The sequence below is a fragment of the Hordeum vulgare genome, chromosome 2H (genome assembly GCF_904849725.1).
Source record: "Hordeum vulgare subsp. vulgare chromosome 2H, MorexV3_pseudomolecules_assembly, whole genome shotgun sequence".
NCBI lineage: Eukaryota > Viridiplantae > Streptophyta > Magnoliopsida > Poales > Poaceae > Hordeum > Hordeum vulgare.
The window spans coordinates 383602898-383625741 of NC_058519.1; the positions used below are offsets into that span (position 1 = coordinate 383602898).

Consider the following 22844-nt stretch of genomic DNA (forward strand, 5'->3'; position numbering starts at 1 on the left):
TTCAAAACTTTATCAAGGTATGTGCTTTGTGAAAGTCCTATCAGGCGTTTCGATCTATCCCTGTAGATCTTAATGCCTAGAATGTAAGCAGCTTCTCCTAGGTCCTTCATATAGAAACTTTTATTCAAGTAATCCTTTATGCTCTCCAAACACTCTACGTTGTTTCCAATCAGCAATATGTCATCCACATATAATATTAGAAACGCCACAGAGCTCCCACTCACTTTCTTGTAAATACAAGATTCTCCAACCACTTGTATAAACCCAAATGCTTTGATCACCTCATCAAAGCGTTTATTCCAACTCCGAGATGCTTGCACCAGTCCATAAATGGATTGCTGGAGCCTGCATACCTTGTTAGCATTTTTAGGATCGACAAAACCTTCGGGTTGCATCATATACAACTCTTCCTTAAGGAAACCATTAAGGAACGCCGTTTTGACATCCATCTGCCAGATTTCATAATCGAAAAATGCAGCTATTGCTAACATGATTCTGGCGGACTTAAGCATCGCTACGGGTGAGAATGTCTCATCGTAGTCAACTCCTTGAACTTGTGAAAAACCCTTTGCCACAAGTCGAGCTTTAGAAACGGTCACATTGCCAGAAGTACACGAAGTATACAGATTGCTACAGACTGGTCTGTTTTTGACAGATTCTGTTTTTGTTGTGTTGATTGCTTATTTTGATGAAACTATGGATAGTATCAGGGGGGGGGGGGTACTAGCCATGGAGAAGTGAGAATACAGTAATCTAACATCAATCTAAATAGAAATCAAGTTTACTACAGTACCTAAAGAGTTGGTAGTTTGTTTTCTTATGCTAATGATATCACGAGTCTCTGTTTAAGTTTTGTGTTGTGAAGTTTTCAAGTTTTGGGTGATGTTCTCATGGACAATGGGATAAAGAGTGAAAAGAGATCAAGCTTGGGGATGCCCAAGGCATACCAAGCCAAATTCAAGGACACCAAAAAGCCTAAGCTTGGGGATGCCCCGGGAGGCATCCCCTCTTTCGTCTTCAATCCATCGGTAACGTTACTTGGAGCTATATTTTTATTCACCACATGATATGTGTTTTGCTTGGAGCGTCATGTATTATAGCAGTCTTTGCTTTTTGTTTTGTCGCAATCATGCTTGCTGCACACCTTTTTGAGAGAGACATGCACTCATCGTGAATTTTCTAGAATACTCATTGAGCTTCACTTATATCTTTTGAGTTAGGCAATTTAGCTCACATGTGCCTCACTTATATCTTTGAGCTAGATAATTTTTCTCTAGTACTTCACTTAGATCTTTTTAGAGCATGGCGGTGTCATATTTTGAAGAAATAAAAACACTCGATCTTCACTTATATCTTTTTGAGAGTGCTCTCTCTCAGTAACTTGGTAATTGGCTTGTGCTATGAAAGTAGTCCTAAAGATGATAGGCATCCAAAGAGGATATAACAAAAACTTCCATATTCAAGTGCATGGATTATTAAGAGAAGTTTGATTCCTAACAATTAAGTTTTGAGACATGGATTTGGTAATATTAGAGTTATGTTAGTAGGGTTTCTGAATCTAGAAATACTTGCGTTGAAGTTAGTGATTCCCGTAGCATGAAGGTATGGTGAACCGCTATGTTAGGAAGTCGGAGCATAATTGATTTATTAATTGTCATCCTTTGTGTGGCGGTCGGGATCGCGTGATGGTTAACACCTACCAACCCTTCCCGTAGGAGTATGCGTTTAACACTTTGTTTCGACTACTAATAAAACTTTCGCAATAAGTATATGAGTTCTTCATGACTAATGTGAGTCCATGGTATAGATGCACTTTCACCTTCCACCATTTCTAGCCTCTCTAGTGCCGCGCAACTTTCTCCGGTACACAAACCCACCATATACCTTTCTCAAAACAGCCACCATACCTACCTATTATGGCATTTTCATAAGCCATTCCGAGATATATTGCCATGCAACTCCCACCGTTCCGTCTCATGACTTGTGCCGTCACTTACATATTGCCATTGCATGATCGTAAGATAGCTAGCGAGATGTTTCAATGTCATACGCTAAGCTAGATTGTTGCACATCCCGGTACACTGCCGGAGGCATTTCCTATAAAGTCATCATTGTTCTAAGTATTGAGTTGTGAGTAAATAAAAGTGTGATGATCATCATTATTAGAGCATTGTCCCATGTGAGGAAATAAAAAAAAAGAGGCCAAAGATGCCCACCAAAAAAATGATGAAAAGAGGTCAAAGAGCCCAAACAAAAAAAGAGAAAAAGAGAGAAGGGACAATGCTACTACACTTTTTCCACACTTGTGCTTCACAATAGCACCATGTTCTTCATGATTGAGAGTCTCTTGTTTTGACACTTCCATATACTAGTGGGAATTTTCGTTATATAACTTGGCTTGTATATTCCAATGATGGGCTTCCTCAAAATTGGTCTAGGTCTTCGTGAGCAAGTAAGTTGGGTGCACACCCACTAGTTCTCCTTTTGAGCTTTCACACACTTATAGCTCTAAGTGCATCCGTTGCATGGTAATCCCTACTCATTCACATTGATATCTATTGATGGGCATCTCCATAGCCCGTTGATACGCTGAGTCGATGTGACCATCTCCTCCTTTTTTGCCTCACAACCTCCACCACACTCTATTCCACCTATAGTGCTATATCCATGGCTCACGTTCATGTATTGCGTGAGAGTTGAAAAAGTTTGAGAAAGTAAGAGTGCGAAAACAATTACTTGGCCAATACCGGGGTTGTGCATGATTTAAAATCATTTTGTGGGGATGATGGAGCATAGCTAGACTATATGATTTTGTAGGGATAACTTTCCTTGGCCTTGTTATTTCAAAAGTTCATGATTACCTTGCTAGTTTGCTTGAAGTATTATTGTTTTCATGTCAATAGTAAACTATTGTTTTGAATCTTACGGATCTGAACATTAATGTCACAAGAAAGAAGTTACAAAGGAAAAATATGTTAGGTAGCATTCCACATCAAAAATTCAATCTTTATCACTTCCCTACTCGAGGACGAGCAGGAGTTAAGCTTGGGGATGCTTGATACGTCTCCAATGTATCTATAATTTTTTATGGTTCCATGCTATTATCTTGTCAACTTTGGATGTTTTGTATGCATGAATATGCTATTTTATATCTTTTTTGGGACTAACCTATTAACTCACTGCCAAGTGCCAGTTTCTGTTTTTTCCGTGTTTTTGACCTTTTTCAGAGGAGAATATTAAACGGAGTCCAAACGGAATAAAACCTACAAAATGATTTTTTCCATGACAGAAGATACGCATGGGACTTGAGAACCAAGGCAAAGGACCCCGGGGGAGGTCACAAGCCCCCTAGCCGCGGCCTGGGGGGCGCCTAGCAGGCTTGTGGGCCCCCCGTGGCTCCTTTGCCCTACTTCTTCCGCCTATAAATTCTCTAAAAATCCAAAAACTGCCAGAGAGAGACACGAAAATACTTTTCCGCCGCCGCAAGCTTCTGTCTCCGCAAGATCCCATCTGGGGACCGTTCTGGTGCCTTGCCGGAGGGGGATTCAGACATGGAGGGCTCTTCATCAACACCATTGCCTCTCCGATGATGCGTGAGTAGTTCACCACAGACCTTCGGGTCCATAGATAGTCACTAGATAACTTCTTCTCTCTCTTGGATATTCAATACAAAGTTCTCCATGATCTTCATGGAGATCTATCCGATGTAATCTTCTTTTGTGGTGTGTTTGTCGAGATCCGATGAATTGTGGATTTATGATCAGATTATCTATGAATATTATTTGAGTCTCCTCTCATCTCTTATATGCATGATTTCGTATCCTTGTAATTCTCTTCGAGTTGTGGGTTTCGTTTGGCCAACTTGATCTATAATTCTTGCAATGGGAGAAGTGCTTGGTTTTGGGTTCATACCGTGTGCTGTCCTCACCCAGTGACAGAAGGGGTAGCGAGGCACACATCATGTTGTTGCCATCAAGGGTAAAAAGACGGGGTTTATATCTATTGCATGAATTTATCCCTCTACATAATGTCATCTTGCTTAAGGCGTTACTCTGTTTGTTATGAACTCAATACACTAGATGCATGCTGGATAGCGGTCGGTGGGTGGAGTAATAGTAGTAGATGCAGATAGTATCGGTCTACTTGTCTCGGACGTGATGCCTATATGTATGATCATTGCCTTAGATATCATCATGACTTTGCGCGATTCTATCAATTGCTCGACAGTAATTCGTTCACCCACCGTAATACTTGCTATCATAAGAGAAACCTGTAGTGAACACTATGGCCCCCGGGTCTACTTCACATCATATTTTCAGCTCTACACTTTTACTTTGTTCCACTTTCCACCTTCAGATCTCACCTTGCAATTAATCGTGAAGGGATTGACAACCCCTTTATAGGGTTGGGTGCAAGTTTGTTTGTTTTTGCGCAGGTACATTGGTGACTTGTCTTGATACTCCTACTGGATTGATACCTCGGTTCTCAAACTGAGGGAAATACTTACTACTACTATGTTGCATCACCCTTTTCTCTTCAAGGGAAAAACCAACACAAGCTCAAGAGGTAGCAGTCCCGTGCACACAATGATGGATGACGGGTCTTCGAGCAGATCTGGGTGAAAACCCTACTCTTAGCATGTTGCTAAGGTCGGCGATGACAACGATTTTCAGCGTCATCCTTTTCTTGAAGGCGTCGTCATGGAGAAACTCTAAACCCCTATATGCTACCTCTGGGGAAATCCCTAGATCAGTCAATCGGATGACAGCTACACTCATCTGTCATACCCCTCTTGAGGGTGTCATTCTTGGAGGCGTGCATAGGCTCGAGGGACCAGTGGACGACTTCTGCGGTGGAGCGGCGTTCCCTATGAAGCACCGACATCGTGGAGTCTCGACGACGAGGCGCAACAAAGTCTCGGCGATGGATGCATGATGATGAATGTGCATAGGGAGGAAGCGTTGTGTGGCGCCATGGGGGCGTCGACGGCAGGCCTCACAAGGTTGATGCGCCGATACCTGCTTTAAAAATGGATTGATTGAAGATGGCAGCGACGACCTTTGAGAGTTCGTCGCAACTGTTTGACCCCATACCCGATATGTTGCTTTGTTGGGGCATTTGGCTTTAGATGTTAAGCTTTGATGCGATGTCTGTTTGGTCTTCGGCTCGGACATTTGGCACCCCTTCATCAATGAATAGGATTATTGACAAATATTGTCAAGATGGAGCCTTCAGATGTATTGATGTATTACTTTTGTAAGATCTTTGTAAATAATTAATAAAAGTGGTTGCATGCATCTACGAGATGTAGAGGCCGTGGGTCATCCTCTTTCCTAAAAAAAAAGTCGCTCAGGGAAGAAGATAAAATATAGAGGGGAAAAGGGAATCGGGTTACAAGCCGTCGTTGTAGCTTAGAATGATCCAACCGAGGATACCCTCCTCTCACCTACTACACACTACTACATATCAGCCGTCGACACGATGCTCTTGGCAAACATGTATGAAAACCATTGAGGCCCACTAAACTTATGACACGGCTTTCTCTCTCCCGTGGGTCGGCCTCTTGCGGGAGCTCCTACCTGCCGCTCATTGCGGCACGGACACCCCACCGCATAGGATTGACGTTTTTTTTTACTTTTACCTTTTTCCTTTTCTGCTTATTTTCTTTTTTTGTTCGTTTTTTCTTTCCATATTTTTCTTTTCTTTTTGTATATGAAGCAAAAACATTTTTCGAATTTGAAGAACAATTTTAAAAAATGGAAGCACAAACAATTTTCTAAAGCACGGACATTTTTTGAATCTTGAGAACAAAATTTTGAAAAGCAGAACAATTTTTAAAAACCCCGAACAAATTTAGAAGTGTGAACAAATTTTTAAATGACGATCATTTTTTAAATTTTGAGAATAAATTTTAAAATCGAGAAGAATTTTGAAAAATCATGAACAAATTTGAAAGCACGAACATTTTTTGAATTTTCAGAACAAAATTTTGAAAAACGCCGAACAAATTTGAAAGTGCGAACAATTTTTTAAAACACGAACATTTTTTGTATTTTGAGAACAAATTTTGAAATTGAGATCAGTTCTGAAAAATAATGAACAAATATGGAAGCGCAAACAATTTTTTAAAGCACGGACATTTTTTGAATCTTGAGAACAAAATTTTAAAACAGAAAACAATTTTGAAAAACCCCGAACAAATTTGGAAGCGCAAACAAAATTTTAAAGCACAAACCTTTTTGAATTTTGGGAACAAATTTAGAAACCGAGAACAATTTAGAAAAATCCTTAAGAAATTTGGAAGCACGCACATTTTTTAAATCTTAAGTTTTTTTAAAACTAAGAACAATTTTTAAAAACCCTGAACAAATTTAAAAGTGCGAACAATTTTTTAATACTCAAATATTTTTTGAATCATGAGAACAAAATTTGAAACTGAGAACAATTTTGAAAATCCTGAACAAATATGAAAGCGCGAACAATTTTCAAGCACGAATATTTTTTTAGTCTTGAGAACAAAATTTTGAAACAAAGAAAATTAAGAAAAAACCCGGACAAATTTGGACGCGCGGACAATTTTTTAAATCACAAACATTTTTAAAATCTTAAGAACATATTTTGAAACTGAAAACAAATTTGAAAACCGAGAACAATTTTTAGAAAAATTGAAAAATTTATTAAAATCTAGAACATTTTTTGAAAATCCAAAAACATTTTTTAAAAGCCCAAAGCATTTCCTGAAACAGAAACAAAAAGGAAAAAAAGGAAAAGAATAAGAAAAATAAAAAAGAGAAAAACTGGTTCAGAAAACCTTGTAGAAGTTTCGTGAAACTGGGAAAAAACATTTGAAAAAGGTTCTCAAAACTGGGACGCTGCACCCCGCTAAATGGGCCAGCCCATTTATAATCGACCTGTTGCAGCAGCTCCTTCTGCCGTTCCGGACGATCTGCAACTTTCATCGATGGCTTCGTAGGAAGCAGCAGCAGTTTGGATAGAAGAAGAGTAGGTTGGTAGCTAGCGTGGTTTCCGTAGTCAGCGGTCAGCGTGGGTGTGAAAGAAAGGAAGAAAGAAGAGCGGCACAGGAGTAGCAAAGACTTGACCGACAGTGACATGCCTTAATCTGCAGACGCGTGCGTTTGACAATTCAAGAGTGGTTTGATGATATTTTCCCGGTTTCTGCCTCCGTGCTCCTTGTCTGCTACAGTACCTTGTTTCAACCAGCAACCTTGCTCAGGAGAAGAGGAAAAACTAGTCTCTCCATGTCCCTATCGCGCATCAAGACGGCAAGTGCATGGTTCATCAGCTGTACATACAACTATTGCTATACACTGCATGACATATGGAGAGCTTGCGTATGCTGAACAAACTAGGATGCATGTGGATGAAGGGCCACAAGTCTGCGGATTGCGCGGCTTAGCAGTCTGCAGATTATATAAGTAACCAACGAGGCTAACCTAGCTCGGTCTCTGTTCCAACGGATAGCGGCGGCGTGCAGACAAGTGATACATAATCCATCTTTCCGTTTCTACGGCCATACGCATGCAGGCATGACTAACGAGCAGACTGGGTATTCTTCTTCTTATCCACATTACTGTACTCTACAAAAAAAAAGAAATAGCCGTTGCCTTTGCAAATACTCCCTCCGTTCGATAATATAAGTCTTTTTAGAGATTTCACTAGAGGACTACATATGGATGTATATAGACATACTTTAAAATGTAGATTCATTCATTTTGCTCTGTATGTAGTCCCTTAATGAAATCGCTTAAAAGACTTATATTTAGGAACGAATGGAGTACTACTGTAGTACAAAGTCAACGATCCATCCATATCCAGATACATATATTTCCTTCTCCCCATTGCACATCTGTAACGCGGTGGAGCACACAGCCAATGCTTCACAGGCAGCACGTGCACCCGGACCCGGAGAGTCTTCTCTTCCATCTCCGTCAGAGAAAAAAAAAGTAATCGTGCTCCGTGATTCGTGCAGCTAATCATGCATCCAACCGGTTGTTAAGCATGTGCGCAGGCAGTAAACAATTGCGCGCGAAATTCTTCTTGTCAGCAGTGCTAGGGCAGAGTTGCGTATGCACTTGTCTTAATTATTTGCAAGTATCTCTGAACTGAACAAGACGAAGGAGCCGTTGGTTTTGTCAGGCTCGGCAGCTAGTTAGCGCAGCGGCCGACTTGTATATCAACATCGAGTCATCGCCCCTTCGGTTACGTTATATACATTTGGGGTCTATCGAATGATCCGAAATGAGGAAGCTTCCATTCGTTTAATTACTTCTTAGTTCTTGTATTATATGCACCTCTGGAGAAAGGAACAGCATGATCGATCGATATACTGACCATCCATCCATCACAGGGATAAGAATAAGAGGGAGCACACGAGATACCCTTGAATGAAATCGTTGGATCAACTTTAGGGTCCGAATTCATGGTCCATGCGTGCAGTAAAGCAGCCAAAAAGATTTGCTCATGACTCACCATCACGAGGAAACCGCCAGTTTCTTGTAGAATATTCTCCCACGAAAAGCTACTCGCTGGGTTTTTCTCTGAAAAATAGAAAGCACAGAAAAATCTACTTAAAGAGCATCTACTCCCGTGGACGCGTCCGGACGTATTCAGGGACACTGGCGGATCACATCTTAAATAATGCATTTTATAAAACAACTTAAATCTCATATCTTAAATCCGTATAAACTATACAACTACGTCGATGTATTTACACACATCGTCCGACCACTCCATCACTACAAATATGTTATCGGACTATCAAAATTTAACATGTTTGGTTATAATGGACATGAGCCACGACTGTCCTTGCCTTTCCCCGAGCCTTTGCCGTCCTTCTCGCCAAAGTATCGGCTAAAGACGCAGTACAGGTCCAGACGAATTTGCTCGTCACGGGAGTTGTGCCGTCGTCGCTCACCTCCTACACCTCCTTTGATGGCAATTCAACTATTTCACAGATCGCGCGATTCTGCTTGCGGACGAGGGCGCGCATATTCCTCCGCTACCGTTTCTTCAAAATGCGGGCGCGGATGGCTTCTTCCTCTGCGCTCCCACTCCGCCGCATCAGCCGCCTCCGCCTCCGTCATTTCTTCCGCGAGATAGGCCTCGGCGACCCTTATCCTCTTCTTCCCACGACGGTCAGCCGTTCCTGATGGGACTGGAAGTCCATCGGACCGGTTCATGATTCCGCCCACCGGGACCTTGATGACCCCACTACAGAGGAACTGAGCGCCCTTTGAGTGGACGCTATGAAGTCGTGACGGACAGATCGTGTCGTCGGCCATGCGATGTCCTCGCGGGAGCGACGAAGTGCAAAGTGAACCGTTATTGCCTCCTCCACTCCGCAGGGGACGCCCCCCCGAGTCGATGGAGGAGAGTGGAGTGAAGTAGCTAGGATTTGATCCGACGAACGGAAAATGACGAATATATGTACGGTCGATGCGGGTCCATGCGGATCAGGCGGACGTGCCCGAACGCGCCCGGGCTCCTTCATATTCGCCTCATATTTAGGCTGGATATGAAAGGTGTCGGTTAGCCCGATCGTTTGAGATCCGTTTAAGAAGATCAGTTAGGTCGATATTTTGTGACCGGTCAATGGTCGAGATGCGTATGCAAACGATTAAAGAAGGCATGAAGAATCCGGCTGTAGATGCTGTGACAACCGGATGGCGTCCGTATCTGGGTGCCAAGGTTTGCTGAATCATAGCAGCTGACATATTATATTTCCGCGTGGGAAACAATATGAATATGCATGATTTGTTTCAGATTGCAACTCAGCAGATTCTCTGGACTTGCATTAGATTAACTATTCGACCCTCAATCGATCAACACAACTCGCGCACTACTCCCTGGGCCGGGAGACGAATGAGTTTGAACCACCGGTGCTGGATGGAATCATATCGATCAAGTCAAAACCTGGCAACCAACTTGACAGCCGCATGACGGCCGGCCAGCGCGCGGGATTAAGATAATTCTTCCAACTCAGCATTCATATTTGCCTCCATCTCCTATCTATCTAGTCCCAATTTTGACCACCACCTCAACCGTTGACCTGCTTGCCCTACTACTTGCAACCATACACATTACACACAGCGCAATCTAGCTGTTAGCTAGCTACTAGCTAGTAGCATTACCCAAGCAAAATTCTATATAAGGGGCTTGAGCCTCCCCGTCCTCTCACCACATCCCATACGTGCCTTGATCATCAGGTTTTGAGCCTGCTGCTTAATCATTCTAGTGCTCTGAGTTCTTACCGGCCGACCAACCATGGCCGGCGGCGCCGTCGTGAACACGTCCGGCGGCAAGGACTACCCCGGCAGGCTCACCCTCTTCGTCTTCTTCACCTGCGTGGTCGCGGCCACAGGAGGCCTCATCTTCGGATATGATATCGGCATCTCTGGTATGTTATGTACATGGATGATGGATCACCCACGCATGCACATCCTCTACTCTAATCTACTCGTCAAGCGAGATTGCTGACCGACAATACGTCGTTTGATTCGTTCTCGATGTACGTACGTACGAACAGGGGGTGTGACGTCCATGAACCCTTTCCTGAAGAAGTTCTTCCCGGAGGTGTACCACCGGAAGCAGATGAAGGACTCCGCCAACCAGTACTGCAAGTACGACAACCAGCTGCTCCAGACCTTCACCTCCTCCCTCTACCTGGCGGCGCTCGTCTCCTCCTTCTTCGCCGCCACCGTCACACGCGCGGTGGGTCGCAAGTGGTCCATGTTCACCGGAGGGCTCACCTTCCTCATCGGCGCCGCGCTCAACGGGGCCGCGGAGAACATCGCCATGCTCATCGTCGGGCGCATCCTCCTCGGTGTCGGCGTCGGTTTCGCCAATCAGGTAACCTATAATACTCCGTTAGCTCGTTCATTTCTACGTATTTTCCAAGGTCTCTGTGGCCAGCTTATGTCCTCGTTGTAATTAACGTCAAAGGCAGCCCATGTGATGTACGCGTATACTACGTACGTACTACTCCAAGTTCAACCGCCGACCATACTGTTTTTTTAGTTGGATCAATCGCGCGCCAATACATAACTTAAGTAGTACTCTCTCCGTTCCGAAATAAGTGTCTTAACCTTATTACAACTTAATACTAGAGCTAGTATAAAGTTGAGACAATTATTTTATGACGAAGGGAGTATAATTTTGTTAATAAACTCTTCAGAAAGTAGCGTACACAAATTAAGTAGACAACAGTAGCCGGCAAAATGAAATGAATTTACAGCTATATACTACTACTGGTACATGTCATCCTCATATCCATCGATGTCGAGCCATCTAATGAGACGAGAGAGAAATATGCAGTGATTCTTCTGATCATGCGTGTCCAAGGTATCCATCAAATACATCAATGGAAGAGTTTTCAAAAGATAGCGAGATTCTAATTTATAGGAAGTTGCAACCACCGTGCATGTGCAAAGTCCAAGCTAGCAGGCTATTTTATCTAGCAAATACTAATAAAATTCAATTAATTAATTGGTATCTCACCCTCAAGCAAGGGGAAAAGGGGCCCACTTTGATGCTCCCCAAAGTCCAAGCTTAGCGTAGGTGATGTTTACTTGCAAGATGTTGACGACCGCTTTGCTGTTTTGCTTCATTTGATTACTTGCTTCCTTGACCAAATCTGTATATGTACCAGCTGCTAATTTTGACTCTTTTTAGCTACTATCCTTCAGAAATGTATATAATGCACTAAACTAGCATTTCTGCTAAGTTTATTAGAAAAAAATTTAGCACTTCTGCTAATGCTACTACGTACGTATCCTGATTGATCTCGTGTACATATTAAATCTTCCATTAAACTACGATGAGCTAATGAAACTTGAAAGTATACTTTATTAATAGTATTTTTTATATCTAAATACTTGTAGTTAAGGAAAACTAGTCAGAGGGAGTAGTATTCATTTTAGTAGCTGGTACTCGTGTACTGGTTCAATTCGTTGGGCCGGCCGACTAGCTGTAGATGGGGGTGCAACTGTGCAAGTCCATCCGAGGATTCACGTGCATGCGGTGTTGATGCATGTGAAACTGATTAAACCTTCCTTGCCTTGCATCTACTACTCTTCCAAAAGAAATATGTACAGTACGAAAAAAGAGCATCACAAGCAAGTAGGAACCACGGAAAGAGATTCGTGGACGTCCTTGTAGTATTGCATCTAAATAATTATAGTTGAATAGTTTAAAAAATTAGATAATTATTTAGATACAGAATAAGTATGATATAAAATTGCGAGAATTTTCTTTCAAAAAAATTGTGAGAATTGTGGTAGTACGCAAGTTGGCATTTTCCACGGGCCATTGCTTTCTATAGTCCTCCCAAGACTTTGACTCCGTTAGATCAACGGCATCGTTTTCAGAGCAATGGTCATGTGAGGAAGAAGCAAGGAAAAACGTACCAAAAGCAACGCAGACAAAACATAGGAAGAGTAAACACTCCTACTGTTGCAATTTAATTTATTCTGATAGCAATGTATCTCCAACATGTCTGTCTAATGAAGTGTCATGTTATTAATTACTTTCTGCATTTAATAAATTTAATTTATTCTAATGAAGAGTAATAAAAGGAAAGGAAAGGAAAAAAGAACTGTATTAATTTGGTCTAACATTGGTCGTTTGATGCATGCAGTCTGTGCCGGTGTACCTGTCGGAGATGGCGCCTGCGCGTCTCCGTGGCATGCTCAACATCGGTTTCCAGCTGATGATCACCATCGGCATCCTTGCTGCGGCGCTCATCAACTACGGCACCAACAAGATCAAGGCCGGGTACGGGTGGCGCATCAGCCTTGCCCTGGCTGCCGTCCCCGCGGGCATCATCACCCTGGGCTCCCTCTTCCTCCCCGACACCCCCAACTCCCTCATCGAGCGTGGCCACCCTGAGGCTGCCCGCCGCATGCTCAACCGCATCCGCGGCAACGACGTGGACATCAGCGAGGAGTACGCGGACCTGGTGGTGGCGAGCGAGGAGTCCAAGCTGGTGCAGCACCCGTGGCGCAACATCCTGCAGCGCAAGTACCGTCCCCAGCTGACCATGGCCATCATGATCCCCTTCTTCCAGCAGCTGACGGGCATCAACGTCATCATGTTCTACGCGCCGGTGCTGTTCGAGACGCTGGGGTTCAAGGGCGACGCGTCGCTCATGTCGGCCGTCATCACGGGCCTGGTCAACGTCTTCGCCACGCTCGTGTCCGTCTTCACCGTCGACCGGCTGGGGCGCCGGAAGCTGTTCCTGCAGGGCGGCACGCAGATGCTGCTGAGCCAGCTGGTGGTCGGCACCCTCATCGCCGTCAAGTTCGGGACGAGCGGCGTCGGGGAGATGCCCAAGGGGTACGCGGCGGCGGTGGTGCTCTTCATCTGCCTCTACGTGGCCGGGTTCGCGTGGTCGTGGGGGCCCCTGGGATGGCTGGTGCCCAGCGAGATCTTCCCGCTGGAGATCAGGCCGGCGGGGCAGAGCATCAACGTCTCCGTCAACATGCTCTTCACCTTCGTCATCGCGCAGGCATTCCTCACCATGCTCTGCCACATGAAGTTCGGCCTCTTCTACTTCTTCGCCGGCTGGGTGGTGATCATGACCGTCTTCATCGCGCTCTTCCTGCCGGAGACCAAGAACGTGCCCATCGAGGAGATGGTGCTCGTATGGAAGGGACACTGGTTCTGGCGCAGGTACATCGGAGACGCCGACGTCCACGTCGGCGCAAACAATGGCAAGGGCGCCGCCATCGCATAGATTCCCATTCCCTACCTGCTCTGCTCCCTCCGTCGTGTACATTAATTGCTCTTCTTCTTTCTTTCTTCGATGCCTGCCTTGTTTGTCCTCGTACTAGATGCTTAGGTCAAACCGTGTGCTTCCGTTTGTGCTCCAAGATTAATTCTTGCATTAATTAAGATGGTACCGTCAATCATCATTGTTGTCGGTGTAAAAAAAATACTCCCTCCGTACGTTCAGATCACTATTTTAATTACCTAAACACGTTTATATTAGTTTACAGAGGGAGTATCTTGTTTCTTGACACGGATCAAGTGTTCCATTCGCAACACCCATGTTTCAGTTAACCACGAGCCAAAATAGTTCCGGTACAAAAGGCAAAGGCGTTAAGAGCATCTGTGATGCAAATCTGGCCACTCGAATGCGCTCACAGCATTTACAAACAGACGAAGCAAATATAACCTCCCGAACACTCCGTGGATGCCTTCGGTCAGTAATTGGATATGTCCGTTTTAAATCTCATATACATCAGTTTATCCAGTCATATTTTTTATTTTCTTTCTCATATGTTTAATCACTTATACATAATTGATGGAGATAAAAGCACAGAAAGAAAATAACAAATAAAGAAAAAAATTGGTCCGAGTGGGGCCGTGTCCTACGTGACGGACTGCTCGGACGCGTCCGCGAGCCCTCATATCCTCTCTACATTTATCGTCAATACGAGGGTTCGTGGACAACCGACACATATATGGATGATATAAGGGGTCCGGTTGGGTCATCTTTTTCGTTCTCTCTTTCATGTTCGGACACTAACCACGCGCGCCCGTGGACATAAGAGAGGTGGTTTGAGGCGCCCCGCTATAGATGCTCTCATATCTCAAATAATCATTTTTACAACGAGACACCTCAATTCAGAGTCCTCAAATCCATAGAATTGCATGCATGTTGAACGTAAATCTTAAACGGAGCCCATCCGGCTCTGTCATGTCCATGTGAGGCGGGTGGTTGCGCCCCCTGCAGTGTTGGTGTGATCGCCGATCAGGTATATTACGACATGACACGCACCAACTCATAGGAGTTGGGGCGTTGTTGTCTCCCATGTCCTGATCATCCTCGTCCGAGCCCGTCGCCTGCAAATCGCCAGTTCATGTGACGTCAACGATGGATCTGTCATGGTCGGAGGCCGACACGTCCATCACGACGCGGTTGCGGCACCTGGGGTTGCCGGCCATCCATATCAGTGTCAGAGTGTGCGACTCCGTGTCACAGACGTATGCCAGGAGGGATGTCGCGGCCTCCCGCGCCATCTGCCTCGCTTGACGGGCACGTCGCGCCATACACTCCGTGTATGGGTCACACATGGCCTCCGAGTCACCAATGAAGGGGTTGCGCGTCTGCCACAACGCTCGGATGAGAAATGGAGAGCACCGCCTTCGGTGAGGCAGCGACGACACACCTCGTGCCGGTTCCGAGCCACGCTTGGGCGGCCGCTATGGATTCCCCGTGGATCAAGTGTGGCTGATGTCGGGTGTTCTACTAGCACGCGTGATGGAGGCTTGCAGACGGTCATCTCCTCCTCGAGCCCGACTCGTATGAGATCCAAGTAGGGAAATCGGGTGATGGGGGACCTGGATCCACTGTCTGCCACGAACGAGAAGGCTGGAGTTTGCCGGTAAAGAGCTTGGCGGCAGAGTGGAGTGGAGAGTAGTGGCTAAGGTTTGATCGGACAAACGAATGGAGACGAATATATGTGGGATCAGGTGGACCAGCATGGGCCCGATCCGACGTGTCGGACGTGCCCGGGCACGTCCGAGCCTTTCCAAATGTGCACCAGATTTGAACGGGATATGAGAGGTGTCGGTTAGTCCGGATGTTTAGGGCCAGCATGAGGCGTCCATCTGGGTCGTCTTTTTTTGACAGAGCCGTCCACCCACACGTTTGAGGCTTGTTTGAGCATTTGAATATAGATGTTCTAAGAGCATCTTGAGCCTCGGCCCCAATAGCCCCCAGGCCATTTTTTCGCGGGCGGGGAAAACGGCCTAGTCGCGCCCCTAGGAGGTCGTTTTTTGTCGGTTAGGGCCGAAATTGGCCCCGGCGGTCCCAGGCCGAACCCAGCGCGCTAGGGGGCGCCCGAGGGTGCCGGTGGAAACATTTTTGGCACGAAACAGCCGTGGACCCGCTGAATTAGCGACTAGCACGCAGTCGTCGTCCTCATCGCCTCGTTTCCCATGGGAATCAATGCGAAGGATGCTCAGTGAAGGCGCGGCGACGCGCGTCCCGGCGTTGCCCGTCCCGTCCACTCCCGCCACGCGTTTGCATGGCGTCGCTTCGCGTGCCGCCCACCCGCGACTATATAAGCCGCCCCTCCCCTTGCTGGTGGCCACACACCTCTCTCGCCAGAATCTCATTGTTGACGCCCTCTCCTCTTTTGCCCCTTTCATCGTCGGCGCCTCCTCTCTCTCTCTCTCTCCCCCAAATGGCCAAACGCTTCCCCGACAATGGAGCGGCGGCCAATGGATTCGACCGTCGTCACCTCCGTGAGGACGAGGCCCGCCTCCTCTACGAGGCGGACTACCCGACGCCACCTGACCTGCGGGTGCCGGGCTCGTGGAGGCTGAGCGTCGACAGAGTCCCCGTGCCATCGCCGCCCTCTGGAGCTACCCGAGGGGCGGAGATCATGTGCATCCGGTCGTCGCTACCGGAGAGCTCGCGGAACTTGTCGAGGTACAGCCTCGACAGCAACAGGATGTGGACAGCGTACTTCGAACGCTGACAGCCGACCAACTCGCCGCCACCAACGCGGTCAAACGCTGGAGGCGCCACAACTCCGAGGGGCGTCGCCAATGGTAGGGCGTCCCCAAGCGCACCTTGGAGGTCATCCTCGAGCACATTGAGGGTGAAGACTCGCCCTGGTACGAGTACCCGCCGCCACCCGCCTTTTCCCGCCACTGTGGCAGCTCTTGGGCGTCGAGGCAGATGGAGACGTCGTCTTCCTCCTTGTCTGGCTCCCGCTCCCGCTCCTCCAGGTCGTCGACGCTCCTCCCCGTCAAACCGGAGCCGCAGGAGACACCGCTAGGGCAACACACGTACAGCGGCGACATCGTCATCAACGAGCCCGACGCCTACTCCCGCCTCGTCAAGACGAAGACGGAGCCGGGGCTCCTTCCTGTCAAGCAGGATCACCTGGCCATGGCCGCCACCGACGAGACCACCCTCAAATGGGCACGGGACGACTACGTCTTGGAGGAGATGGAGCGCCAGCTCCGCATCCTTGAGGATATCGCTGCCCGGCGCCGCGGCCGCGAGGAGTGCAACATCGTCATCCTCAACGACAACAATGAGGAGGTGCCCGGGCCTTCCAACCCCGTTCGTCACGGTGAACCAGAGTAGGGGTGCAGCAAGGACGGCAGCGTAGCGCAGGACGACGACGATGACGACGACGGTGACTGAACCAACTTCTACAAGCTTCTCGGCATGTAGAAGGCGGCGGCATCGGGCGGCAGCGGCGACATAGTTTCCATTTAGGGTTTAATTATGTTTTATTTCACTTTTGTACAAATATCAATGAAAAACTATGAATTTTCTTCAAATTTGAGTCGATTTTGACCGAATTTAGCTCGAGTTTGTTTTTTTGGAAAACCGGTTGGGGCGACCTTTGAGGGGACGACTCAAACCCGAGCCCCCTATGCTGATTTTTTCGCCGGCGCGCCCCCAGACGACGCTATTTCATGCCCGTGAGGGGGTGAAACGACTAGAGATGCTCTAAGCACCAGCCGGTTGTGGGGAGGTAATAATCATCCGCCTAGGCACCCTTGTGCCTATGAACTTTTCTTGCACTGCTCACACACCCAACATGCATCACCCAGCGTCGTGCCCTTGCAACATATTGCGTAGTGCTCGCGACCGTCGCCTCACCGTCGTAACATCATCAACCTCATCGAACCATTGTTGCAAGTTTTCGCAACATCATTGGCTTCATGGAATCACCATGGGCCTTGTCGCAACACCATGTGATTCATTGGCAACATTTAGTGTTCGACATAAATGGATTTGGTCCATGAAGAGTTTTTGGATTTCCAAGTGTAATGGCAAGTGGAGTAGGTGTAAGACCAACTTAAATAGTACTAAGTGATGGGTATGAGGAGAGAAAGACAACACCACGCACGCACACATCGCCTAGACAGACTCGGGGCACGTGCATGGATAGCGGCTAGGGGAAAGGATGTGAGCGTGTGCTGCATGCATTTGAATGGTCCGCCAAAATCAGATATGTGGGCTTGAATGAGCGCGGCTCATATATATATATATATATATATATATATATATATATATATATATATATATATATATATATATATATATATATATATATATATTACTGCCACAGCTAAAGACACATCGAAACAAGTTGATCTCTCACTGGGAGAGGACGGAATAGCTTTTTGTGAAGCGCAACTGCTCGCGTTTTCACTAGGGGTCGTCTTCCATCCAAGTTAGGCAGCGCTACGTACGAGTGCCTACAATATCGTCTACTTCGACCATTCTGCACCAACGTCGTGGTCAGCATATCGCTTCTACAGCAGTCATAGCTACAAAAGAATAGTAAGTGCGTCGTGATTTAGTCATGTCTCTAATTATGGTTTATGTTGCATGTGTGATGCTGGTATTTTGTTCATCTAGTATTATAGAGCTATCTATGCTAGTTACTGTTCTAGTCATGAATTATTTACTCGCACGAATTTTCCTAATTTTCCAACAATTCAAAAACATAATTGTAGGCAATTTCATGAGTTAGTTATGGATGAATTCGATGAGGCATTGAGAGGCCAGATAAGTTTATCGGTGTGCATTTCAAGAGGTGGCAAGTTAAGTCCACGCTCTGGCTTACTGTTCTCGAAGTTTTCCACGTAGTACTAGCGTGCTAGAGGGAATCTCTTATGAAGATCAAAGAAAATTCCACGAGGCCGATACTATCTTTGTGTGGGATGTTGTTGACCGTCTGTGTTGTGATTCATGCACATACAAGATGGGAAGACATTGTGGGGTGCATTGAATGCTAAATTTGATGCAATAGATGTAGGGACTGACAATTGTATATCTTTGTAACAGAACAAGCTCATAATATACACTGCATTGTAAAGGAACTCGAACCCTTGAAGTGTGATTTACCCATAAAATTCATAGTTGGGTGCATGATTGCAAAGCTACCTCCTTCATGGTGGAGTTTCGCCAATGAAACATAAGAGAAAAAAATATGAGTTGAAAATTGGATAGCGTCTCTTGATGTTGAGGAGCGCTAAAGACACTACTGACGAAGGAGGTGAGTTTCATCCTAGCACCAATATGGTGTTGAGATACCGACATAACAAGAACAAATGGAAGGACACCCTTATTCTCAACAAGCGTGTTAAGACTACTACCTTCAAAAAGAAGATGAACAAGACTGAGCTAGAGTGTTATGCGTGTGAAAATCTTACACACTTTTTTAAGGAATGCCTAGAACATGCAGACCACACAAAGAAAACGGGCATCAAGAATGTCAATATGGTGACCGCTAGCAATAAGTCAAGTAAACCAATTTTCTGTTGGTATTAATGATGATGCACGTGTTTGGCACTCTTATTTATGGCACATTAGTTATTGTTTAATTTCTTGGCTATCCAGTGTGAGTTTAATTCGGGATTTCACATTGCCAAATGTTCTAAGTGACATATTGTGTGAAATAGAAGCAACTTTGGAAGCCTCACACAACAACCGAGGGGAGAAACTTCGCACCTCTAGAAATCATACATTCTAATCTATATGAGATGAATGTTGTGTTGACAAAAGGTGAAAAGAGATATTTCATGACAGTGATTGATAATGCGACGAGATTTTGCTATGTTTATTTGTTGCAAATTAAACATGAAGGTTTAGACTACTGTAAAATCTATAAGGCTGAAGTGGGAAATCAATTAGAGAGAAAGATCAAGTGTATTAGGTCGATCGTGGTGGCAAGAAAACCTCCTTTGCTTTCTAACACTGCAATAATTAACAAGTGTTTCATATCCTCGGGCCCTTTGGAGAAAGACAGGCATTGTGGCGATACTTTCAAATGCCTACTAGAAAGAATGCCACGATTTCAAAGTGTGCCATGTAGTGTATGCCATAAAAAAATCTTCACCTAGTCGGACATGTCAAGTCACAATTTGTCCAAATGGAACTAATAGAGGTTGCTCCCATCGCGTTTTTACGCCTAAGCTTTCTGCCATGTTGATAGTCGATTCCACATAATATGTCGACCGAACAATGAAAACCGCTTTTTACGACTCCACACAATAAATCCATCATATTATTGTGAGCAAGTGGAATACAAATAAAATGTTGAGCATCTAGAGGTTACATTTGCCTCAAAAGATATTCATCCCACCTATTAGTGATTGGATCAATAACAAACACCTTAATCAACAAGTGTCCACCTTGGGTGCCATAATTTTCCTATTGAGCATCATCTCAATCTTTAATTTGGCATTCAAAAAAGTCCATTCAAAACATATTTGGCTCTTAACATTGTAGTGCATAATGATTCAAGATTCCCAATTAGGCGCCAAGCTGTTTGGCCAACATGGCTAAATTAAAGCAGTCTAAGGAAGTGAGCCTAGCTCACTTGGCTAGTGGAGTGGATGTATAACCCAGCCATCCAGGTTGAAGTCCTCACGGACGCGAATTTGGTTTCTTATTATTTAAAAAAAACTCGCTGTGGGGGGGGGGGGGGGGTTCCCTTACAGTTTTCCTTCAAAAATAAATAAATTAAAGCAGTCTATATCACGAAATCTAATACCTCCTGGTCTTCTCACAACACACATTTTCAACCAAGCCATCGAGGGCATCCTTGATTGCCTTCATATCCTCACCAATAATATGATATTCCATTAGTAACTTCGTTGCAAGTTTGTTTCGGAATTATAAAGACTGAAGACACATAAGTTGGGGTAGCTTGTACAAATGTTTTGGAATTTTGAAGATAGACATCACATAAGTGGGGATAGATCGTGTAACAGACTTGAGGTTAGAAGTTTTTCTTTGCATCCGTTGATCCTCATATTAAACTGATAAATTAAATACCAAAAATAACCAGCTTTATCAATTCCCACGATAACCGGTAAACCCAAATATCTATAAGAAATAGCATGTGCCACGATATTCAACGAAGCAAAAATTGTCTCGAATCTCCACCCTCGTACTAGAACCAAAGAAAATACTCGGTTTCTCTACACTTACTAATTGCTCCGATGCCGAAGAATGAGAATCGAAAATCTTTCTCAAGGAATCATTTTGATAATTTGCTTTCATGAGAATCGAAGAGTCTTCGGCAATGTGAATGTTTATGATGGAAGGGGCATCTTTGCATATCATAATTCCAGAAACATTTCCATTTTCCTCAATGTGCAATAAAAGAGCAGTCAAACCCTCCGTGCATAACAACACTCCCTGCCTTGTACCCCTCGTAGGTTGAAACTTTCACTTCCTTTCTAATTAAACCAGACCCGACACTCCACAGTTGACATGCATGACATCGAAACATGCTTTCACCCCGCTTTATATATAAAGCAACAACCGACCCAAGTACACGGCCGAATGATACAAGTTGGTGAGGTGACTGTTAGCAGATCCCCGGCAATGGCTAGAAAAATCCTGTTCCCGATTGCTCAACAATTAGAAATTGTCTTGCAATAGCCCACCAGCGCGTGGGATCGAGGAAGTTTTCGAGGGTAGAGTATTCAACCCAAATTTGTTGGTTCGCACGACGGGAAGTGAAAGAATATTCTCAAGTATTAGCAGCTGAATGTGTCAGATTCAACCACACCTGAAAGATTAGTATCTGCAAGCAAAGTGTCAACAGCAAAGTAGTATGATAGCAACGGTGCCAGAAACGAATTGGTGACAAGGTAGACTATTCCTAACTGTCGTATCAATGGCGCCAGAAGTTGCCCGTGGACGGGAAATATTCTTTCCCGGCAACGGTGCGAGAAAAAGTATTGTAGCAGGTAGCAGCAGTGTAACGAGTAACAGCAGTGGCAAGGAACAGCAGTAGTGACAGCAGTAGCAAGCAGCAACATCAAGTAACAGTAGTGGCAGCAGCAGCAGGGCAAAGCAAGTAACAGTAGCAACAAGTAACAGTAGCAGCAACAGTAGTAACAACAGTAGAGCAAAACAAGTAACAGCAGCAGTGGGACAAACTCGTAGGCAATGGGTCGGTGATTTGTTAGATGACATTCATCATGCCACAGTTATAACACAGAGAGATATGTGGCTAGCTCCCGTTCGTCGATGTGATGTAGGCATGCATTCCGTGCGTCGTCATACGTGCTTAGGGAAAAGAACTTACATGACATCTATTGTCCATCCCTCCCATGGCAGCGGGGTCCAAAAGGATACTACGGGATATTAAGGTTCTCCTTTTAATAAAGAACCGGAACAACACATTAGCACTTGGTGAACACATGAACTCCTCAAACTATGGTCATCACCGGGAGTGGTTCCGGTTATTGTCACTCCGGGGTTGCCGGATCATAACACATAGTAGGTAACTACAACTTGCAAGATCGGATCTAAAACACCCATATATTGGTGACAACATAATAATTTCAGATCTGAAATCATGGCACTCGGGCCCTAGTGACAAGCATTAAGCAAGGCAAAGTAGTAGCAACATCAATCTCAGAACATAGTGGATACTAGGGATCAATCCCCGTCAAAACTAACTCGATTACATGATAGATCTCATCCTACTCATCACCGCCCAGCGAGCCTACGAATAGATTACTCACGAACGATGAAGAGCTTCATGGAATTGGAGAGGGAAGAAGGTTGATGATGACGATGGCGACGATTACCCCTCTCCAGAGCCCAAAACGGATTCCAGATCTGCCCTCCAGGTGAAGAACAGGATGTGGCGGTGCCTCCGTATCGCAAACGCGATGAAATCTTCTCTCTTGATTTTTTCTTGGACGAAAGGGAATAAATAGCGCTGGAATTGGGGGCGGCAGAGCCACATGGGCCCCACAAGCTGGGTAGCCGCCACCAGGGGGGCGGGGGCTACAGGGCTTGTGGCCCACTAGCCCGTCCC

General features: G+C 45.4%; 1 protein-coding gene across 1 annotated transcript; it reads left to right on the forward strand.

Annotated features, from left to right (window-relative positions):
* Positions 1 to 9853: 9853 nt before the first annotated feature.
* Positions 9854 to 14014, forward strand: LOC123426369 (sugar transport protein MST3). The gene is made up of 3 exons (XM_045110180.1): positions 9854 to 10417; positions 10547 to 10869; positions 12656 to 14014. Exons 1-3 carry the CDS (start codon positions 10285 to 10287, stop codon positions 13751 to 13753), a joined length of 1554 nt encoding a protein of 517 aa, XP_044966115.1. The 5' UTR covers positions 9854 to 10284; the 3' UTR covers positions 13754 to 14014.
* The last annotated feature ends 8830 nt before the right edge of the window (positions 14015 to 22844 follow it).